The following is a 16,870-nucleotide window of genomic DNA, read 5'->3' as shown; positions in this document are numbered from 1 at the left end:
TGTGTTGTGACTAATCAGAAATGCAGTCTGCCGACGGCCATCTTCACTTGAAGGTTTCTGAGATTCAGAAGAACATGGGGACATAGAAGACTGAACACACTGTAATATCTCTGTTTTATGTTGAACAATTTAAACATGACTGAATGTTCTGTTCCAGCTCCACTCTTATCTCTGATAAAATGTCCCACATTAAATAAACTCCCACTTCACTGCCTAAATGTCTACCCTGGCTGTAGCCCAGTAATACGGTACGTCCTCTCTCCTGCTCTAAATAACTACTTCCCACAAATCTAAAAGCATTGGATTGGTGGAGGCATAGGCTAGTGGGAGTTTACACCATATTTGTAATACCAGTCATTTCCATTTCAAATCAGGGAAGTGAACAAGTGTACACTTTGGGAAGAAGGAGCGAACTGGGACATTAAATTCTTCATCATCAACAGCCCATAGTAGCATGTGATGTGGTTGGGTCTTAGGCGTGTCATCCTAAACAAGGTCCTGTCACAACTAAGTAACTATCCTCCCCCAGCCCTTCCCTCCCGCCTGCCTGCCTGCCTGTCTGTCTAGACAGGCTGGTAAGTGTGAATTTGACATGACCTTCTCAAAGTGAGCTGTACGGAGATGCAGAGAAAAGCCAACTGGGGGTGTAGAAGTGAAAGAGACAGATTGTGACGTCACAAAAAACATACAACACACTAAGAAAAAACAGAAAGATGTGAAAAAAAGGTGGGAGAGAATGGGAGAGCAAAAGAGGTGGTAACTGTCAAACTGACTTGGACACAAACACAAACACACACACAGACACAGAGAGATAGGAGTTTGACGGAGCTGTCAGTGCGAAACCTAAATGTTTTCAATAACACATAAGGACACTGCATCCTTCCCTGATCGATACAGGATCAATAACACAAACCACACTCTCCATCTGGACACATTAAGGTGACTGCCAATGACAACGGAAACATGCGCGTGTCCGTGTGTGTAGCTAGGACAATGTCAAGGGCCTCTGTGCTCAGTGCCATACAGATCTGCTGAGCGCACCACAGAGGATTTTACAGATGGAGAGAGACGGGAGAGGGAGAGACAAGAGGAGAGAGAAAAGTGAGGAGAAAGACAGAAGATGTTAAAGAGTTAAAGTGTCAGAGAGAGGGATGATGCTAAACTACAAATGAGCAGATCCTGCCTCCCTATCTATCTCTCCTCCAAATCCCCTTATCCCTGTGCCAAGTTGCCACTGAGGAATTTAAAAGTATGATGTCATCTCCACTCTGCTCCCCCACTAAAGCTGCCCCCTTCATTCCAACTGTACCCACCCCTCTCAGCCCCCTTGGGGTATCTGTACTTTATTTATATTTTTGACTTTAACTTATTACTCAATACATTTTCCCTTACACCCAAAAGTACTCATTACATTTTGAATGCTTAGCAGGAGTGGAAAATTGTCTAATTCACACACTTATCAAGAGAACATCCCTGGTCATCCCTACTGTCTCTGATCTGGTGGACTCACTAAATACATGATTCATGTTGAAATTATTTCTACTTTTAATACTTAAAACCAAATACTTTTAGACTTTTACTCAAGTAGGATTTTACTGGGCAACTTTCACTTTTATCATTTTCTATTAAAAGGCATCTTTACTTTCACTCAAATATGACAATTCGGTACTTCACCACTGTTTGGGTCACCGTTTCATTGGGCACAGCAGGAGTCTTGGTAACTGGTACTGTGAAACCGTTGCTGCAGTGTCATGCCATGTCCTATTCAGGGGCTGCTCCTAGACTCAGTCTTTCTTGATGGGGGTGTGACCACTGTAGCTGGGTAATCATCTGGGACTGTGTCAAAGAGAATCTCCTACACCCAACATAGCAAACTAAACACGGATTCTCTAAGGTACTGTGTTGAGTGTACAGAGGCAGGCAGGGAAACAGAAACTGGTGTGTGTGCAAATGTGTTGCTGTGACGAAGACATTTTTTATAGAGGAATGGATGATAAGGAGCACTATCAGCATTTCAACTGATTCATACCATATCCAGCCTTGATAACATCTACAGACGGGTTTTTGTTTGTGTGTGTGTGTGTGTGTGTGTGTGTGTGTGTGTGTGTGTGTGTGTGTGTGTGTGTGTGTGTGTGTGTGTGTGTGTGCGTCCTGCTCTAGTTGGAATCCAACCTGACCCTATAGACCTCAGCGGAGCTATGATTTTGTAAACCCTTCCACTCCCATTCATCTTAATGGCATTTGGCATTCCTTAAAGGGGGGGGGGAGGATTACTACTTCTCCCTTTGATCGGATGGGATGGCCTCCAATCTGGCAACCCTGCCAGGAAAACAAACACTCCCAGTGGAGGATCTCTGTATGACCTCATCGTGGGCCACCATGTTTGCTCCCAGCATGCATTGGGAGCAGAGCCTGGGGGGGGCCAGGGACTGTGGTTCCCACAGAACTTAAATGTATGTAGTTTTTTGGGGGGCTGAGTCATTCCAGGAAAGAAGCCCATGATCCATCCATCATTAGTTATTTAACACCCTCTGAAAGATGCTTTGAAAGGACGTGTCAGTTTAATTAATATGTAGAGATAAAGGAGGCTATTCTCAGACGACTGTGGTAGACAGGAAGGAACACCACTACATCCTGAAGAAACCACCCGGCAAACTGCCTCACACATACACACATCTGACAACTGGTTATTGAGATGCCATCTGACTCTCAGCATTAGGGATTCCCCAGACAAAAAAAGGCATCTTGGTCGACCGAGAGTAGTCACACACACAGTCAAAAGTTTCAGGCTACTAATTCTATCAGATCCTCAAATGGGCACATTTATAGGCCTACATCTGCATGCAGGCCAGGTAGCCTAGGCCTACATCTGCATGCAGGCCAGGTAGCCTAGGCCTACATCTGCATGCAGGCCAGGTAGCCTAGGCCTACATCTGCATGCAGGCCAGGTAGCCTAGGCCTACATCTGCATGCAGGCCAGGTAGCCTAGGCCTACTTCTATGCACAATCAGGTGCATGTCCTTACTCAACATTGACAGGAGCGCTCCAAACAAAAGACAACAAATAAATTGACAACTCATAAATGGAATGAAATAAACCAAAACTTTCTCACAAGTGTAGCCTAGGTTGTGCGCTCTACAAACAATGTGTCCACTCCTCCGATGACAAGACTGTAGTAATAATAATATATATTGAATGCATTAAACAGAAATGACCATAACCAAACAAACATTGTAGATTAGAAATGATGGGAATTAACGGTAAATGTACTGGTGACACTGGTGTGCCATCCCTGCAGCCTCCGCAATGGACTAGTCCACTGAGACAGGCGTGGATCAGACAGCTGTCTCGTGTACCATCTTTTTTTTCTTTTTACATATGTGCCACTGCTTGTCGGAAGAAAACAAATAAAAATACACAGCATAGCCTCAGGTTACACACCCTCATTTATCACTAGCTAGCGGTGTGTCGACTACTATTGCTCCTGCCTCCCAGTCCAAAAGCAAAACAATTCAGTGACAAGAACTGCTGCTGATCGACCAAACTCTCCCTCTCTCCCCATCTCTCTCCCCTTCAGTCTCTATACATCTCTCTCCCCTTCACATTCTCTCTCCCCTTCGCTCTCTATATACATCTCTCTCCCCTTCGCTCTCTATACATCTCTCTCCCTTCGCTCTCTATACATCTATCTCCCCTTCTCTCTATAATCTCTACCCCTCACATCTCTCTCCCCTTCACTTCTTATACATCCTCTCTCCCCCACTCTCTATACATCTCTCTCCCCTTCACTCTCTATACATCTCTCTCCCCTTCTCTCTATACATCTCTCTCCCCTTCGCTCTTATAACATCTCTCTCCCCCTTCTCTCTAATACATCTCTCTCCCTTCGCTCTCTATACATCCTCTTCCCCTTCACATCTCTCTTCCCTCTCACTCTCTATACATTCTCTCTCCCCTTCACTCTCTATACATCTCTCTCCCCTTCTCTCATACATCTCTTCCCCCTTCGCTCTCTACATCTCTCTCCCCTTCACATCTCTCTTCCCTCACTCTCTATACATCTCTTCTCCCCTTCACTCTCTCCCCTCTCCACTCTCTCCCCTTCACTCTCCTATACATCTCTCTCCCCTTCCTCTCTATACATCTCTCTCCCCTTCGCTCTCTATACATCTTCTCCCTTCGCTCTCTATACATCTCTCTGCCCCTTCACATCTCTCTCCCTTCACATTCTCTCTTCCCCTTCACTCTCTATACATCTCTCTCCCCTTCACTCTCTATACATCTCTCTCCCCTTCACTCTCTCCCTAGATCTATCCATCTTGTCTTAAGTGATGTTTATTAAATCAACAACAACCTAGTCTGGCCTTGATTTTAAGGAAAATGTAATACATAGAGAAAATAACCATTGTCTCTCCACATACATTGATTATAGACACACGCATCAATAAGCCTATGCTTTGACTTACTGGGTCAGTAAGGTCTTTTCATTCCCTTGTGGAATGTAGTTCAATTGACGAACTGTTATACATACGTAGCCATAAAAATAGGATTGAATTAGATTCCATGGAGGCAGCAGAGTCAGGGCCAACATGGTGGGCACCACTCCATGCACCCACCACTTCAGTATTAACTTTCACGATCCATTTGGGCTGTAAATTAAACCACATTATGTCTGAATCACTGAGTTTACTGTGATCGAGGGCAACTATTTCTAAACAGCCTGCAGTGTAAGTGCGGTGTGGGGGGTGTGTGTGTGGTGTGTGTGTGTGGTGTGTGTTGTGTGTTGTTGTGTGTGTGTGTGTGTGTGTGTGTGTGTGTGTGTGTGAGAGAGAGAGACTGGGCCACTCAGGAAGCCATACTAAAAGCAGCCAAAGCAAGGCTAACGAACACACACACACACCTGACCTTTTCCCAATCCCCATGGCATTTGCAGCTCTAGAGCGGAGGGGCAAGGACACCTCATTAACATAACACCTCGAAGCATACAGACATTCATTGAAAAGTTCACACATTCAAAAAAAGGTTGCTTTTCCAATTTGAAATAAGACTAGTCTATTTCTGCAGTGTTTTTTTTGCTGTGTTTGTCTGGGAAGAAACATTGATTTAGATAAGAATGTTTCAATTATAGTCTCCCATCCCCCCAAAAAACACATTCTACATTCTTTCATCCGTGGAATTACACATCTTTCTCTCTCACCCCCTTCTCCCTCCCCCTCTCAGACACCCATAAACAGCGTAGCCTTGAGGACAGAGCGAGGGGGAGAGGACAGAGCGGGGGGGAGAGGACAGAGTGTGTTTGAATAAACCAATAACTAACGTCGCTCAAACAAAAGCGCTGGACAGGAACATGAACGATGGTATAAAATAAAAGACAAGAGAACAAGGCCCCCTGTATGTACTGGGTCTGGCAGGCGGGGGAGGGAGGGAGCTCAAGTGGTGGTGGCGGGGAGGACGGGACGGGACGGGACGGGACGGGGGGGGTCTGAATCAGTTGTTCATTCAGTCCTATAAACCAATGACCTACCAACCATCAACGGACTGACTCCGAACACAATCCTCAGCCTGCACTGTCTCWGCATCATTCTAAAGAAGCCACCTGTTCCCAAATGGCTGAAGAGACCCATCAGGAGGATCTCAAGTGTCTTCACTGCACAAAGTCATTTGGCCTAATGTCACATTTCTCTCTTCTTCCAACAGCGAGCGACTGTAGGCTGCTCTCTCCCCTGACCCTGCCAGCCCACCAGTCGCTCTCACACGCACACCAACGCGGTTTACTCAGCCGTAAAGACGACGTAACCACTCACAGCTGACCCCATAGCCCTATTTCAATATAAAACATCACCATGGCAACAGGGTTCAAGCCCTCCTGACCCACATAGGGCCTCCACCTCGTTAGGGGGTATTACAGTGTCGTTTTAGGGCTCAAAGTGGAATTCCATCCATTCTCTCGAGATAACTTAATTTTCTACGACTTGTCTTTTATTGATTTTCATACTATAGAAGCCTACCTTAATTCAAAACAAATTAAACTCACTGTTATTACATTGTAAGCTGGGTTATGAGACTATATTAAATTGAAATTGATGAGAACTGAACTAAGCCTACCTTCCTCTACTAAGCTATTGAAACTCTTTTTGGTCATTTCCTTATAAACAAGATTTTCTTGGCTTAGCAGAGAACAAAAAAATAAAAAAATAAACATTCTCCCACAAAAAAACACAAACAAGGCCTGAACATTGTCGTGTAAGAAAGAGGCTCTTTCTGTAAAATCAGTAAAGTGAAGAGGGAGATGTTTACACTTGAACTGGTTAAACCAGGATTTTCCCTGATAAATATGCAGAAACCTTTTTGTTTGCCACCGTTTTCCTTCCCCCTAAGTGCACTAGATGTTCTGTAAAATGGATTTGGGCTGAAAAGGTCCACGCCATAAATAAATCAGAAAAGAAAATACATTTCTGGGCCGGATGATGATATTATTATTTTTGTGTTATGTACAACAATGCTCCCAAGTGACACAGCAGTCTAAGGCACTGCATCTCAGTGCTAGAGGCATCACTACAGACCCTGGTTCGATCCCGGGCTGTATCACAACCGGCCGTGATTGGGAGTCCAATAGGGCGGCACACAAATGGACCAGCGCTGTACGGGTTAGGGTTTGGCCGGGTTAGGCCGTCATTGTAAAATAAGAATTTGTTCTTAAATAAAATAAAAATGAAATCAACTACAGCAGGCAGTACAGTAGGCCTGGGCTAGGCCACTACCCTCTCTTTCTGTGGCACTAAAGTTTCCTGAGACAGTGTTGACTTTTTTATCCATGGGAAAGGAAAAAATAAAGAGGTCTGGGTTAAATTGCCACCACAAATAAATGAATATAGAGATTTAAATTTGTTTGGGCCAACTTGCCTGATCACTGTGCAAGTGTAAGGAGAGAATCTGCACACCTGAGCGCGAAGCCTACCACACCTGAATAAATTAACCTTCTGAATACAGCAAATACATTAGCAACATCTTTTGATCTTTATATGCAAGTGTGACGCCAAAAGTGGGCACAGTTGAGAAGTTAAATATAGCTTAGCGGGAAATTTGTTGAAACAAAACAAATAGGTTAGGCTACTGTCCCCACCTTTTGATGGAGTAGAACTAGTTGATAATCGTACTGTAAGCACAGGCAGAGCCATGTATTTAGAGAGTTGGGCCAATGTAGTTTTTGCATGTTTTTCCACAAAATATATTTAGTATTTTTATTTTTTTTCCTGCTTTTTCAGGGGGTGCTACAGCACCTCTACTTCCTATTATGCATCCAGGTACTTTTTTGCAGGTCCTGGAGTTCTAGGTGAAATCATGACAAATAACAAATAAAAACACTGCACACTGCTGTTCAGGTGATTGATTTTTATTTCTTTAATCACCTGGGAACATGAACAGCAGTGTTTTCCTTTTTATTAGCCATGTTAGCTCCCCATTGAAATGACATGGGGAATAGTGTTTTTAAAGACTACAAAACTGAATGTCTACAACGATCATTATGATGCATTTACATGACATGACAACATTCTATGGCAGCCAAGTTAGCTCAAAATCCACAAATAAATTAAAAATAATGCAAGATTTGAGTTATTAGTCCACTGTTGATGCAGTCCCAAAATGTTTTGCATGTCAGAAGTAAAGTAATCAAGATATTGGACTTTCAAGATGCAGTGTCACCAGCCACATCATGCAGATGCAAATTACATCATATGATGCAAAACGGATCATCATGGTTGTGGCCCGTGACACTTTGCTTTTTGAAAGTCCAATATCTTAAACTTGACTGCTGACATGCAAAACATTTAGAAAAATACCAAAATATAGCTTGAGTGGATTTTTCCTTTAACATTATATGGTGAATATTTAAACAATACTATGCAACTGTATGTCTAGAATTAAAACAATATTCAATATTCTCAGTTGGTCTAACTAATTATAAACTGGGTGGTTCGAGCCCTGAATGCTGATTGGCTGAAGCCCGTGGTATATCAGGCTGTATACCACGGGTATGACATGTCTTTTTACTGCTCTAATTACGTTGGTAACCAGTTTATAATAGCAATAAAGCACCTCGGGGGTTTGTGGTGTATGGCCAATATACCACGGCTGCCTGCTATGGCGGACGCACGGTCTACTCAGCATGTAAGGGCTGTATCCAGGCACTCCGCGTTGAGAAATAATAACAGCCSTTAGCCGTGGTATATTGGACATATACCACACCCCTCGGGCCTTATTGCTTAAATATATGGCTCTGGGCACAGGTGTTAATTAAAAATGCACAGGCCACAAGGACGCTATCAAGTGCGATACTGCAGCCTCAATCACCTTTTGTTGTTGTTGGCAACTAGGCTACACCCTGTTGCTGCACTGTTTACATTAAAAGCTATTTCTAACCCAATGTATGTGTTGTGAACTGGAACTAATCGAGGATGACGTGTCGGATAGAGMAAATAAAAGGCGCAGYGGGACGTAAGGAATTGAAGGAGAAGCGTGGTCCTGGGGAAAGAGGATCAAGGACACGCAACAGCGCTAGGGTTGTATTTGGAACAGAACAAGTGACAATGCACCTGCTGGCACCAGAGAGAAACATATACAGTACTTCGATTGCCAACAGCCACACCTTAAGAGCAAAAACACCGCGTAGCCTACTTTACGCCGAAACTCTGGTTACCGAGTGAGATAGTGTCACGGTCAGAAAATAGTCTAGTCAAATTAGTTCAGGGACACAAGTAGACTTTATTTATTCATAATTTATTTCACGACCGTAAGAAGGAAAATGTTAGCGTGAAAAAAAACGTTAAGACCTAGTGTACACCTGCACGTTGATTGGATCGAAACTGAAACCTCCCCGCCATGTGACACAYCCAAACGATCCGTGGTTAGAGTATAGGATAACAACTTAGGCTGCTGTTGAATTTCTATGGTGGTTTTTGAAATATGTTCTTCTTACCTTGAAAAGTCAGCAACGTGACCACGCTGAACAGTTCGATCATTTTGGTGAAGTCATGCCAATTTCGAGCGTCTTCTCTCGCCATGCTGTCTGTGCTCTGATTTTAAATGAATCCTATGTCGTTGATAAAAACAACCTCTATCCGTGTCTTTTCCCGGTTTGAACTTAATCGTGAACTAATCAGAAGTGAGTTTTCAAACGTCCTTCACCGACTGCGCGTCTTTCGGAGCCTGTTAAAAATAATACAAATCCTGTCCAAGCGATGCTGACAAGAAACTCACAAATGTATATTTCTCCCTTAGCTAAATAGGTGTTTTGTGGATTGGACTGCGTGCGCTCTAGCAACTATTTCCACACTGCGGAGAGATCGCTACTGGGTGACTGGGTGTGATGTCATAGACTATCCCTAGGCAACGTCACAGTTCCTTGAATTCAAACGATATGTTACTGGCGTTTAGAAACTCCCAAAAGGATGAAAATATTGAGGAATTATACTTTTTAAAAGATTGTGTTATCCAAAACGGACAACACAGTTAATAGGGCGCACACCTACATTTGTTTAGCCTCAAGGCGAGCTGTTTTGCCTGTATTTTACAAAAAATAAACTAGACATATTCGTCAATGTACCCTCTTCAGTTTTCTACTGTCTTTTTATTGGAAATAAAAACATTTCGATGGAGGATGCTACAAACTTCAAGTTTTGATTTAGAAAAAAAAATATCTACCCATAATGTGTAGGCTAATTTATGGGAAAGTACACCKTCTCCAATATTTTACACTGATTAGGTCAATTGTAATACATGTACCATTAAATTATCGAATTCTAGGCACAGCAGCCCAGCAGTGGTGGAATGAGGCAAATGGATGATTATTGCGCCCTCTGCTGTTTAGCTCTAACGTCCCACAATCATGACACAGGCTACTAAYGTGTCGCAATAAAATAACCACTGGAACGAACGTTACAATCCAATAACCACTAACATTGATGTCACAATCAAAATCTTTGACGCAGATGTCACAATCAAACAACCACTGATGAAGACTTGAGATGATGACACTCAGGTGTGATTCTAAGACCTTGATTAGCTGTATTAAAACAGGGCTGGAACTAAAGCTTGCACARCCAGATCAGATCTCTAGGTCGGGGTTAGTCACCCCTGCACACACTAATKAAAAAAKAACATTTTCTTATTGTCCACCAAAGCAACATTGCAAAGCCATATTATCCTCCAGCTTTAAGGCTAATCTGTAAACCCATGTGTTTTACAAACGTGCAGAGAACATTGATTCATTGTAATTCCCTCCTTCTCATCGCATATTTCATTCTTTGCCCCTAACCTCTCATTTTCTCTCCTCTGCTCTCCCCTCTCCTTTTCTCCTCTCCTCTGTCAGTCRACAATGTTCACCTCTGAATTCTCCCAATCTATTTTCACTTTCAATACTCTGAGCCCTTCCCCTACATAGGGGCCTAACTCGTTTTCCCCCTCTCCCCTCATCCCTCACTCATCTGGCCAATGTTATGTCTGGATTTGGTCACTCTTCCCTCTCCTCGTATTGTCCCTCACTTTCTTTGTCCCGGCCTTGTCTTTCACTCGTCTTATTTTTCCTCTCCACTCCCGTCACCCAGTCCTGGGGTTGCCTGTGGGTCTGTGACTAGGATAGTGGAGTTCATAGTTGTCTGGTATTAGCTTATTGGCAGCACTCATTAAACTGAGCCAGAGCTTAGAGTGATTATTTATCCATGAGGGAGGAGATSAGTACACCCATGCTCTCTCTCTTGTCTCTCTCTCAATTCATTTCAAAGAGACTTATTGGCATGGGAAACATKTGTTTACATTGCCAAAGCAAGTGAAATAGACYAAAACAAAAGGGAAATAAACAATAAAAAATGAACAGTAAACATAAGTCACAAAAGTGTTTTAATAATTTCGACATTTCAAATGTTATATTATTGGCTATGTACAGTATTGTAACAATGTACAGATAGTTGAAGTACGAAAAGGAAAATAAATAAACAGATAAATATAGGTTGTATTTACAATGGGGTTTGTGCTCCACGGCTTGCCCTTTTCTTGTGCCAACAGGTCACACATCTTGCTGCTGTGGTGGCACGCTGTGGTATTTCACCTAATAGATATGGGAGTTTATCAAGATTAGATTTGTTTTCAAATTCGTTGTCTCTCAATTCAATTCAAGGGCTTTATTGGCATGGGAAACATATGTTAACATTGCCAATGCAAGTGAAGTASATAATAAACAATAAAAATTAACAGTAAACATTACACTCACAGAAGTTCCAAAAGAATAAAGACATTTCAAATATCTATCTATCTATCTATCTATCTATCTATCTATCTATCTATCTATCTATCTATCTATCTATCTATCTATCTATCTATCTATCTATCTATCTATCTTATACTACATCTATCTATCTACAGTGGGAGAACAAGTATTTGATACACTGCGATTTTGCAGGTTTTCCTACTTACAAAGCATGTAGAGGTCTGTACTTTTTATCATAGGTACACTTCAACTGTGAGAGACGGAATCTAAAAACAAAAATCCCAGAAAATCACATTGTATGATTTTTAGTAAATTAATTTGCATTTTATTGCATGCCATAAGTATTTGATCACCTACCAACCAGTAAGAATTCCGGCTCTCACAGACCTGTTAGTTTTTTCTTTAAGAAGCCTCCTGTTCTCCACTCATTACCTGTATTAACTGCACCTGTTTGAACTCGTTACCTGTATAAAAGACACCTGTCCACACACTCAATCAAACAGACTCCAACTCTCCACAATGGCCAAGACCAGAGAGCTGTGTAAGGACATCAGGGATAAAATTGTAGACCTGCACAAGGCTGGGATGGGCTACAGGACAAATAGGCAAGCAGCTTGGTGAGAAGGCAACAACTGTTGGCGCAATTATTAGAAAATGGAAGAAGTTGAAGATGACGGTCAATCACCCTCGGTCTGGGGCTCCATGCAAGATCTCACCTCGTGGGGCATCAATGATCATGGGGAAGGTGAGGGATCAGCCCAGAACTACACGGCAGGACCTGGTCAATGACCTGAAGAGAGCTGGGACCACAGTCTCAAAGAAAACCATTAGTACCACACTACGCCGTCATGGATTAAAATCCTGAGCAGCGACGCAAGGTCCCCCTGCTCAAGCCAGCGCATGTCCAGGCCCGTCTGAAGTTTGCCAATGACCATTTGGATGATCCAGAGGAGGAATGGAGAAGGTCATGTGGTCTGATGAGACAAAAATAGAGCTTTTTGGTCTAACTCCACTCGCCGTGTTTGGAGGAAGAAGAAGGATGAGTACAACCCCAAGAACACCATCCCAACCGTGAAGCATGGAGTGGAAACATCATTCTTTGGGGATGCTTTTCTGCAAAGGGACAGGACGACTGCACCGTATTGAGGGGAGGATGGATGGGGCCATGGATCGCGAGATCTTGGCCAACAACCTCCTTCCCTCAAAGAGAGCATTGAAGATGGGTCGTGGCTGGGTCTTCCAGCATGACAACGACCCGAACCACACAGCCAGGGCAATCTAAGGAGTGGCTCCGTAAGAAGCATCTAGAAGGTCCCTGGAGTGGCCTAGCCTAGGTCTCCAGACCTGAAACCCAATAGAAATCTTTGGAGGGAGCTGAAAGTCCGTATTGCCCCGCGACAGCCAACCGAAAACCTGAAGGATTGGAGAAGGGTCTGTTACTGGAGGATTGGGCAAAATTCCTGCTGCAGTGTGGCAAACCTGGCAAGAACTACAGGAAACGTATGATCTCTGTGAATTGCAACCCAAAGGTTTCTGTACCAAATATTAAAGTTCTGCTTTTCCTGATTGTATCAAATACTTAGTCCAGTGCAATAAAATGCAAAATTAATTACTTAAAAATCCATACAATGTTGGGGGGAAAAATTTTTTTTATCTGGATTTTTGTTTTAGATTCCGTCTCTCAACAGTTGAAGTGTACCTATGATAAAAATACAAGACCTCTACATGCTTTGTAAAGTAGGAAAAACCTGCAAAAAATCGGCAGTGTATCAAGAATACTGTTCCCCCTCTCTCGCTCTCTCTCGCTCTCTCTCTCTCTCTCGTCTCGATTCGCTCTCTCTCGCCTCCCTGCTCTCCCTGTCAGCTCAGTGGTAATTAAGAGTGTATCTGGTAATGGAGTAATGGAGCTCAGAGGAGCTGATAGCACCGTTAGTTTAATTAAACACATTTATGGGATGTAAAGACATTTAGCCCAGGGGTTCCACTGCTCCCACTATAACCCAAACTCTTTATTGTTCTCCCTTTATCTCTCTAACTTCCTCGTTTCCTCTCTCTGTCTTTCTCCCTCACTTTCATTCTGTCCATCTCTTCCTCTCTCTCTCCACTTTATTGGTCTTTTTCCCTTTCTCACTGTCACATATACTGTACGTGTTTGTTCCTTTTGTCGTTCTCCAACCCCAGTATTGAGGTCATCGTATGGATTTTATCCCAAGTGAAGTTCTTCCCTCTCTGTTCAAGAACATACACAGTACAGTGCCTGAGCTGCAGCATGAGTTTACATCATCATGTAGCCTGGTGTCTTATACTGTGTGTGTGTGTGTGTGTGTGTGTGTGTGTTGCGTGTTTGTGTTTCTGTGCTCGCCTTTTTCCCCTGTTCCAGTCCTATAAGTGTTTATCAGTCACCAACAGACTACCAGTCAGTGGACACAGTGACACTCTCTTCCTGAACACTATCAAGGTTTTGGACGGGTCGTATCCTGTTCAAAGCAAAGGCACAAGTTTGGCCCCAAATTGCACCATATCCTCTATATAGTGCACTACTTTTGACCAGTCCTATTGGCCCTGGTCAAAAGAAGTGCATTAAATAGGGTATAGGATGCCATTTGGAACGCAACCACATTCCCTTTTAATGAATACAGAAATGTTGCTAGTAAACTGGAGATGAGAAGGGTGCTGTTTGTAGTGGTGGTGGGTGCTAGTGGAGAGTGTGTGTGGGTCTGTGTGTGAGTTGACTTTACACCTGCTCGGCTGCCTCCGCTTGGACCATGGAGTTTAGATGTCTCCTCTTTGTTCTTATTTCTTCTTCGGTGGTGCTCATCACTCAATCTGACACGACCACTAAAGGTATGGTGAAATTTGAACCATTGATAGATGACATCGCACAAATTGCCTTCACTTGCAAGTATTCTCCCATACAACTGTTGTGACTGGGTTACTCACTTGTTTTGAAGCTGAAAACAAATSTGAGATTCTTCTGTCGGGGATCAGTGAATCTTTTATCAGAAAGTATATGGAAAACAAAACATACAAAATAATCCAGGTAGTATTTTATGAATAAGGTAGTATTTCAGTAGAGGTTTAGAAATATTCCTGTCATTTGGAMGTCAAAGCAGGGATACACATCTCTAATCCGTCCAGTCTGGCTGGCTCTCAACTCTCCTTGGCGACTAATTGGTCCATTAATGCCATTGATTGGGCTTAAAGAGTCCACAACACACTGGCTCTTCCTGATCTAAATCAGTTACTGATTAAAGAGGAAGGATAAATACCTGGGTTGCATTCGAACTAGCACTCTATTACCTATATAGTGCACTACTTTGGACCAGGGCTCTAAGACGTAGGGTGCCATTTGAGAGTCCTCTAGAAGCAGAGCTGAGCYTCTCTGGGTTAAGTCMGAGTGTTGATTGTAGCTCCAGAACTAGTCACCTCTTATCTCCTCAGGTCTCATCTATCAGTAGTGAGGCCAGAGCCTGATCCAACTGCAACCCCTTCTACTTGCACCTTAAGTTTTTACAGAGCACATAGAGCTGGATAGGTGTGAGCAGCCATGGCAGAAGTTCCCCTGTAAGCCCATTGGAAGGTTAGACCTACCACTATTTCACTCACTTGTTTTTGTGTGTGTTTTTTGTCGTCATCAGACCCWGACTGGAGTGATGTCGTCGTGACAATGGTTGGCAGGGAAGTCACCTTACCCTGTGTTGATTGGCCTCTCACGGGCTCTGTGAGCATTAATTGGAAGATGAAGTCTCCCGGGGTGGACCACTGGAAACTGGTCCTCTCGGCCAATGAGAGGCAGCAGTTCTCGGGCGCAGCCTCAAAGGCTTCCATGCGTTTGGTTGACTCAAACTTTCAGGAAACTGGGGACTTCTCTCTGCTGTTTGTCCCCAAAATGGAGGACAAGGGTCGCTACTCCTGTCTGATTAAACAGCAAGAGAAGAAACTGAGAGAGAAGATCATACTATTAGCCATCCTCACAGGTAGAGAACTGTTGTCCTGTACACAAAACAGGCTACCGTTACAGTATGTCCATATACATGTAATATACAGTTGTGATGGTATTGATAKAAATATTTTGTGTAAATAATTTCCCATGCACACTTTATTTGACACAATCAGGTCAGACTGTAGTAGCAATATCCCACATGTTTTCTATCTCTTCTATCATTCCTCCTATTTCCTACCTCCTACATCGGCCCCAGTCTCTATCTTTCCTTCAGCCACTCTCCCTCAGCACAGCACACTGCGTCTGATGGCAGAAGTGTCCCCCGCCTCCGCCGTTTCCGAGGTAACCTGGCTGTCCCCCGGCGGGACGCCGCTACGATTGGCAAGGAGGTCAGGGGGGGTGGTCGCCAAGCTGCCCCAGATACTCCCCACTGACCAGGGGGCATACATCTGCCAGGTGTACCCAAGGGGTAACAGCAGCACCGCTATATTCCACTTCACTGTGGACCTCCGCGTGGATGGTGATTTATGACGGTGGGATGGAGAGAGGGAGGAAAGGGTGTAATGACATAATTGGAATCTGGGATGAATCTCAATACACCAAACAAAGCATTGTATTTAGATCAGCATTGTATTGGCATTGTTATGTAATTGACTAGTATTTATAAGTGCTCCCACTATAACCACTGCTCCCACACTAACCCAAATGCTTTATTTCTGTCCCTTTATCTCTCACTCCCTTGTTCCCTCTCTGTRGTTCTTCCTCCCTCTCTCCCTCTCTCTCTCCCTCCCACCCTCTCCCTCTCACCCTCTCTCTCTCTCTCTGTCTAGGTATGAATGTGGCCTCGTTCACCAATATAAGCCATAGTGAGTGACGTCACAGTGTACAGTAGACTCTAGTCTAGCTAAAACACAGAGTCAGCAGCCTCTGGATCAAGCAGCACAATACAAATTGACCTTACTGAGGGACCAGCTKTCTCTCAGAAACATAACGACATAATCCCTGTTGCTGCTGTGCACCTCTCTCTATCTCTCTTTCTTTTCCTCTGTCTGTTCTGTTCCTCTCTCCACTGCCACTTCTGTCACTCATCCTCCTCTCTATATCTCTCAACCCCACCATCTTCCCCACATATTTCTCTCACTGTTCCCCCACCACTCTCTCGCTCTCTTCTTATCTCTCACGTTCTCTCTCTCTCTCACTTACATAACCTCTCATTCTCTTCCTCTCCCCCATTACCACCCGTTTCTATTCTTTCTCTGTCTCTTTCTCTCCCCTCCTCCTCCCCTCTCCTCCTCTCCTCCTAAGGTGTACTCAGATCTCTATGGGCCAAGTCTCACCCAGACCCTCTCATCCCTCGCCTGCCCTCCGATGCAGGGCGGTGACTATGTTCCTGCTCTATTGGAAGACCCCAGACAGCAGAAACATCAAACCACACACCATGGTCTATGGGTACGACCGCTGGAGGACCGCACAGAGCAACTGCAAGGTATACACCCAGAAGAGGATGTGTGTGTGATTGTTCATGGCTTGGTGCATATGAAACTGAGTTCCTCTACAGGTTCTTCCTTCAAGGGGTTTTTCCTATGCGTAACCGTGTTCTGTTTCTGCTGCTCCACAGGGTCCCAGGCCGAGGTTACTGTAAAAGCATTTATGACAACTTGCTG

General features: G+C 43.8%; 1 protein-coding gene, 1 long non-coding RNA gene and 1 pseudogene across 2 annotated transcripts in view; 1 reads left to right on the top strand and 2 right to left on the bottom strand.

The window, feature by feature from the left end:
• Positions 1–9,364, bottom strand: part of LOC111958638 (poliovirus receptor) — a 60,395-nt gene extending 51,031 nt beyond the window's left edge. The window contains 1 exon segment of the mRNA XM_070437320.1: positions 8,978–9,364. Within this exon segment, the coding sequence (XP_070293421.1) occupies positions 8,978–9,062 (85 nt within the window). The 5' untranslated portion in view covers positions 9,063–9,364.
• LOC139023729 (uncharacterized) lies at positions 1,335–4,444 on the bottom strand. Its single transcript, XR_011474867.1, has 5 exons — positions 4,255–4,444; positions 4,143–4,194; positions 3,962–3,984; positions 3,748–3,865; positions 1,335–3,710 (listed from the first exon to the last, which is right to left on the bottom strand). It is a non-coding gene; the product is annotated as an uncharacterized lncRNA (long non-coding RNA).
• Positions 9,365–13,926: 4,562 nt separating the features above from the next.
• LOC111958637 (uncharacterized) overlaps positions 13,927–16,870 on the top strand; it is a 12,780-nt pseudogene continuing 9,836 nt past the window's right edge.

This window comes from Salvelinus sp. IW2-2015, linkage group LG35 (genome assembly GCF_002910315.2).
Source record: "Salvelinus sp. IW2-2015 linkage group LG35, ASM291031v2, whole genome shotgun sequence".
Taxonomy (NCBI): domain Eukaryota; kingdom Metazoa; phylum Chordata; class Actinopteri; order Salmoniformes; family Salmonidae; genus Salvelinus; species Salvelinus sp. IW2-2015.
The sequence above is the reverse complement of the archived record's forward strand: the minus strand, read 5'-3'. Positions and strand labels throughout refer to the sequence as shown.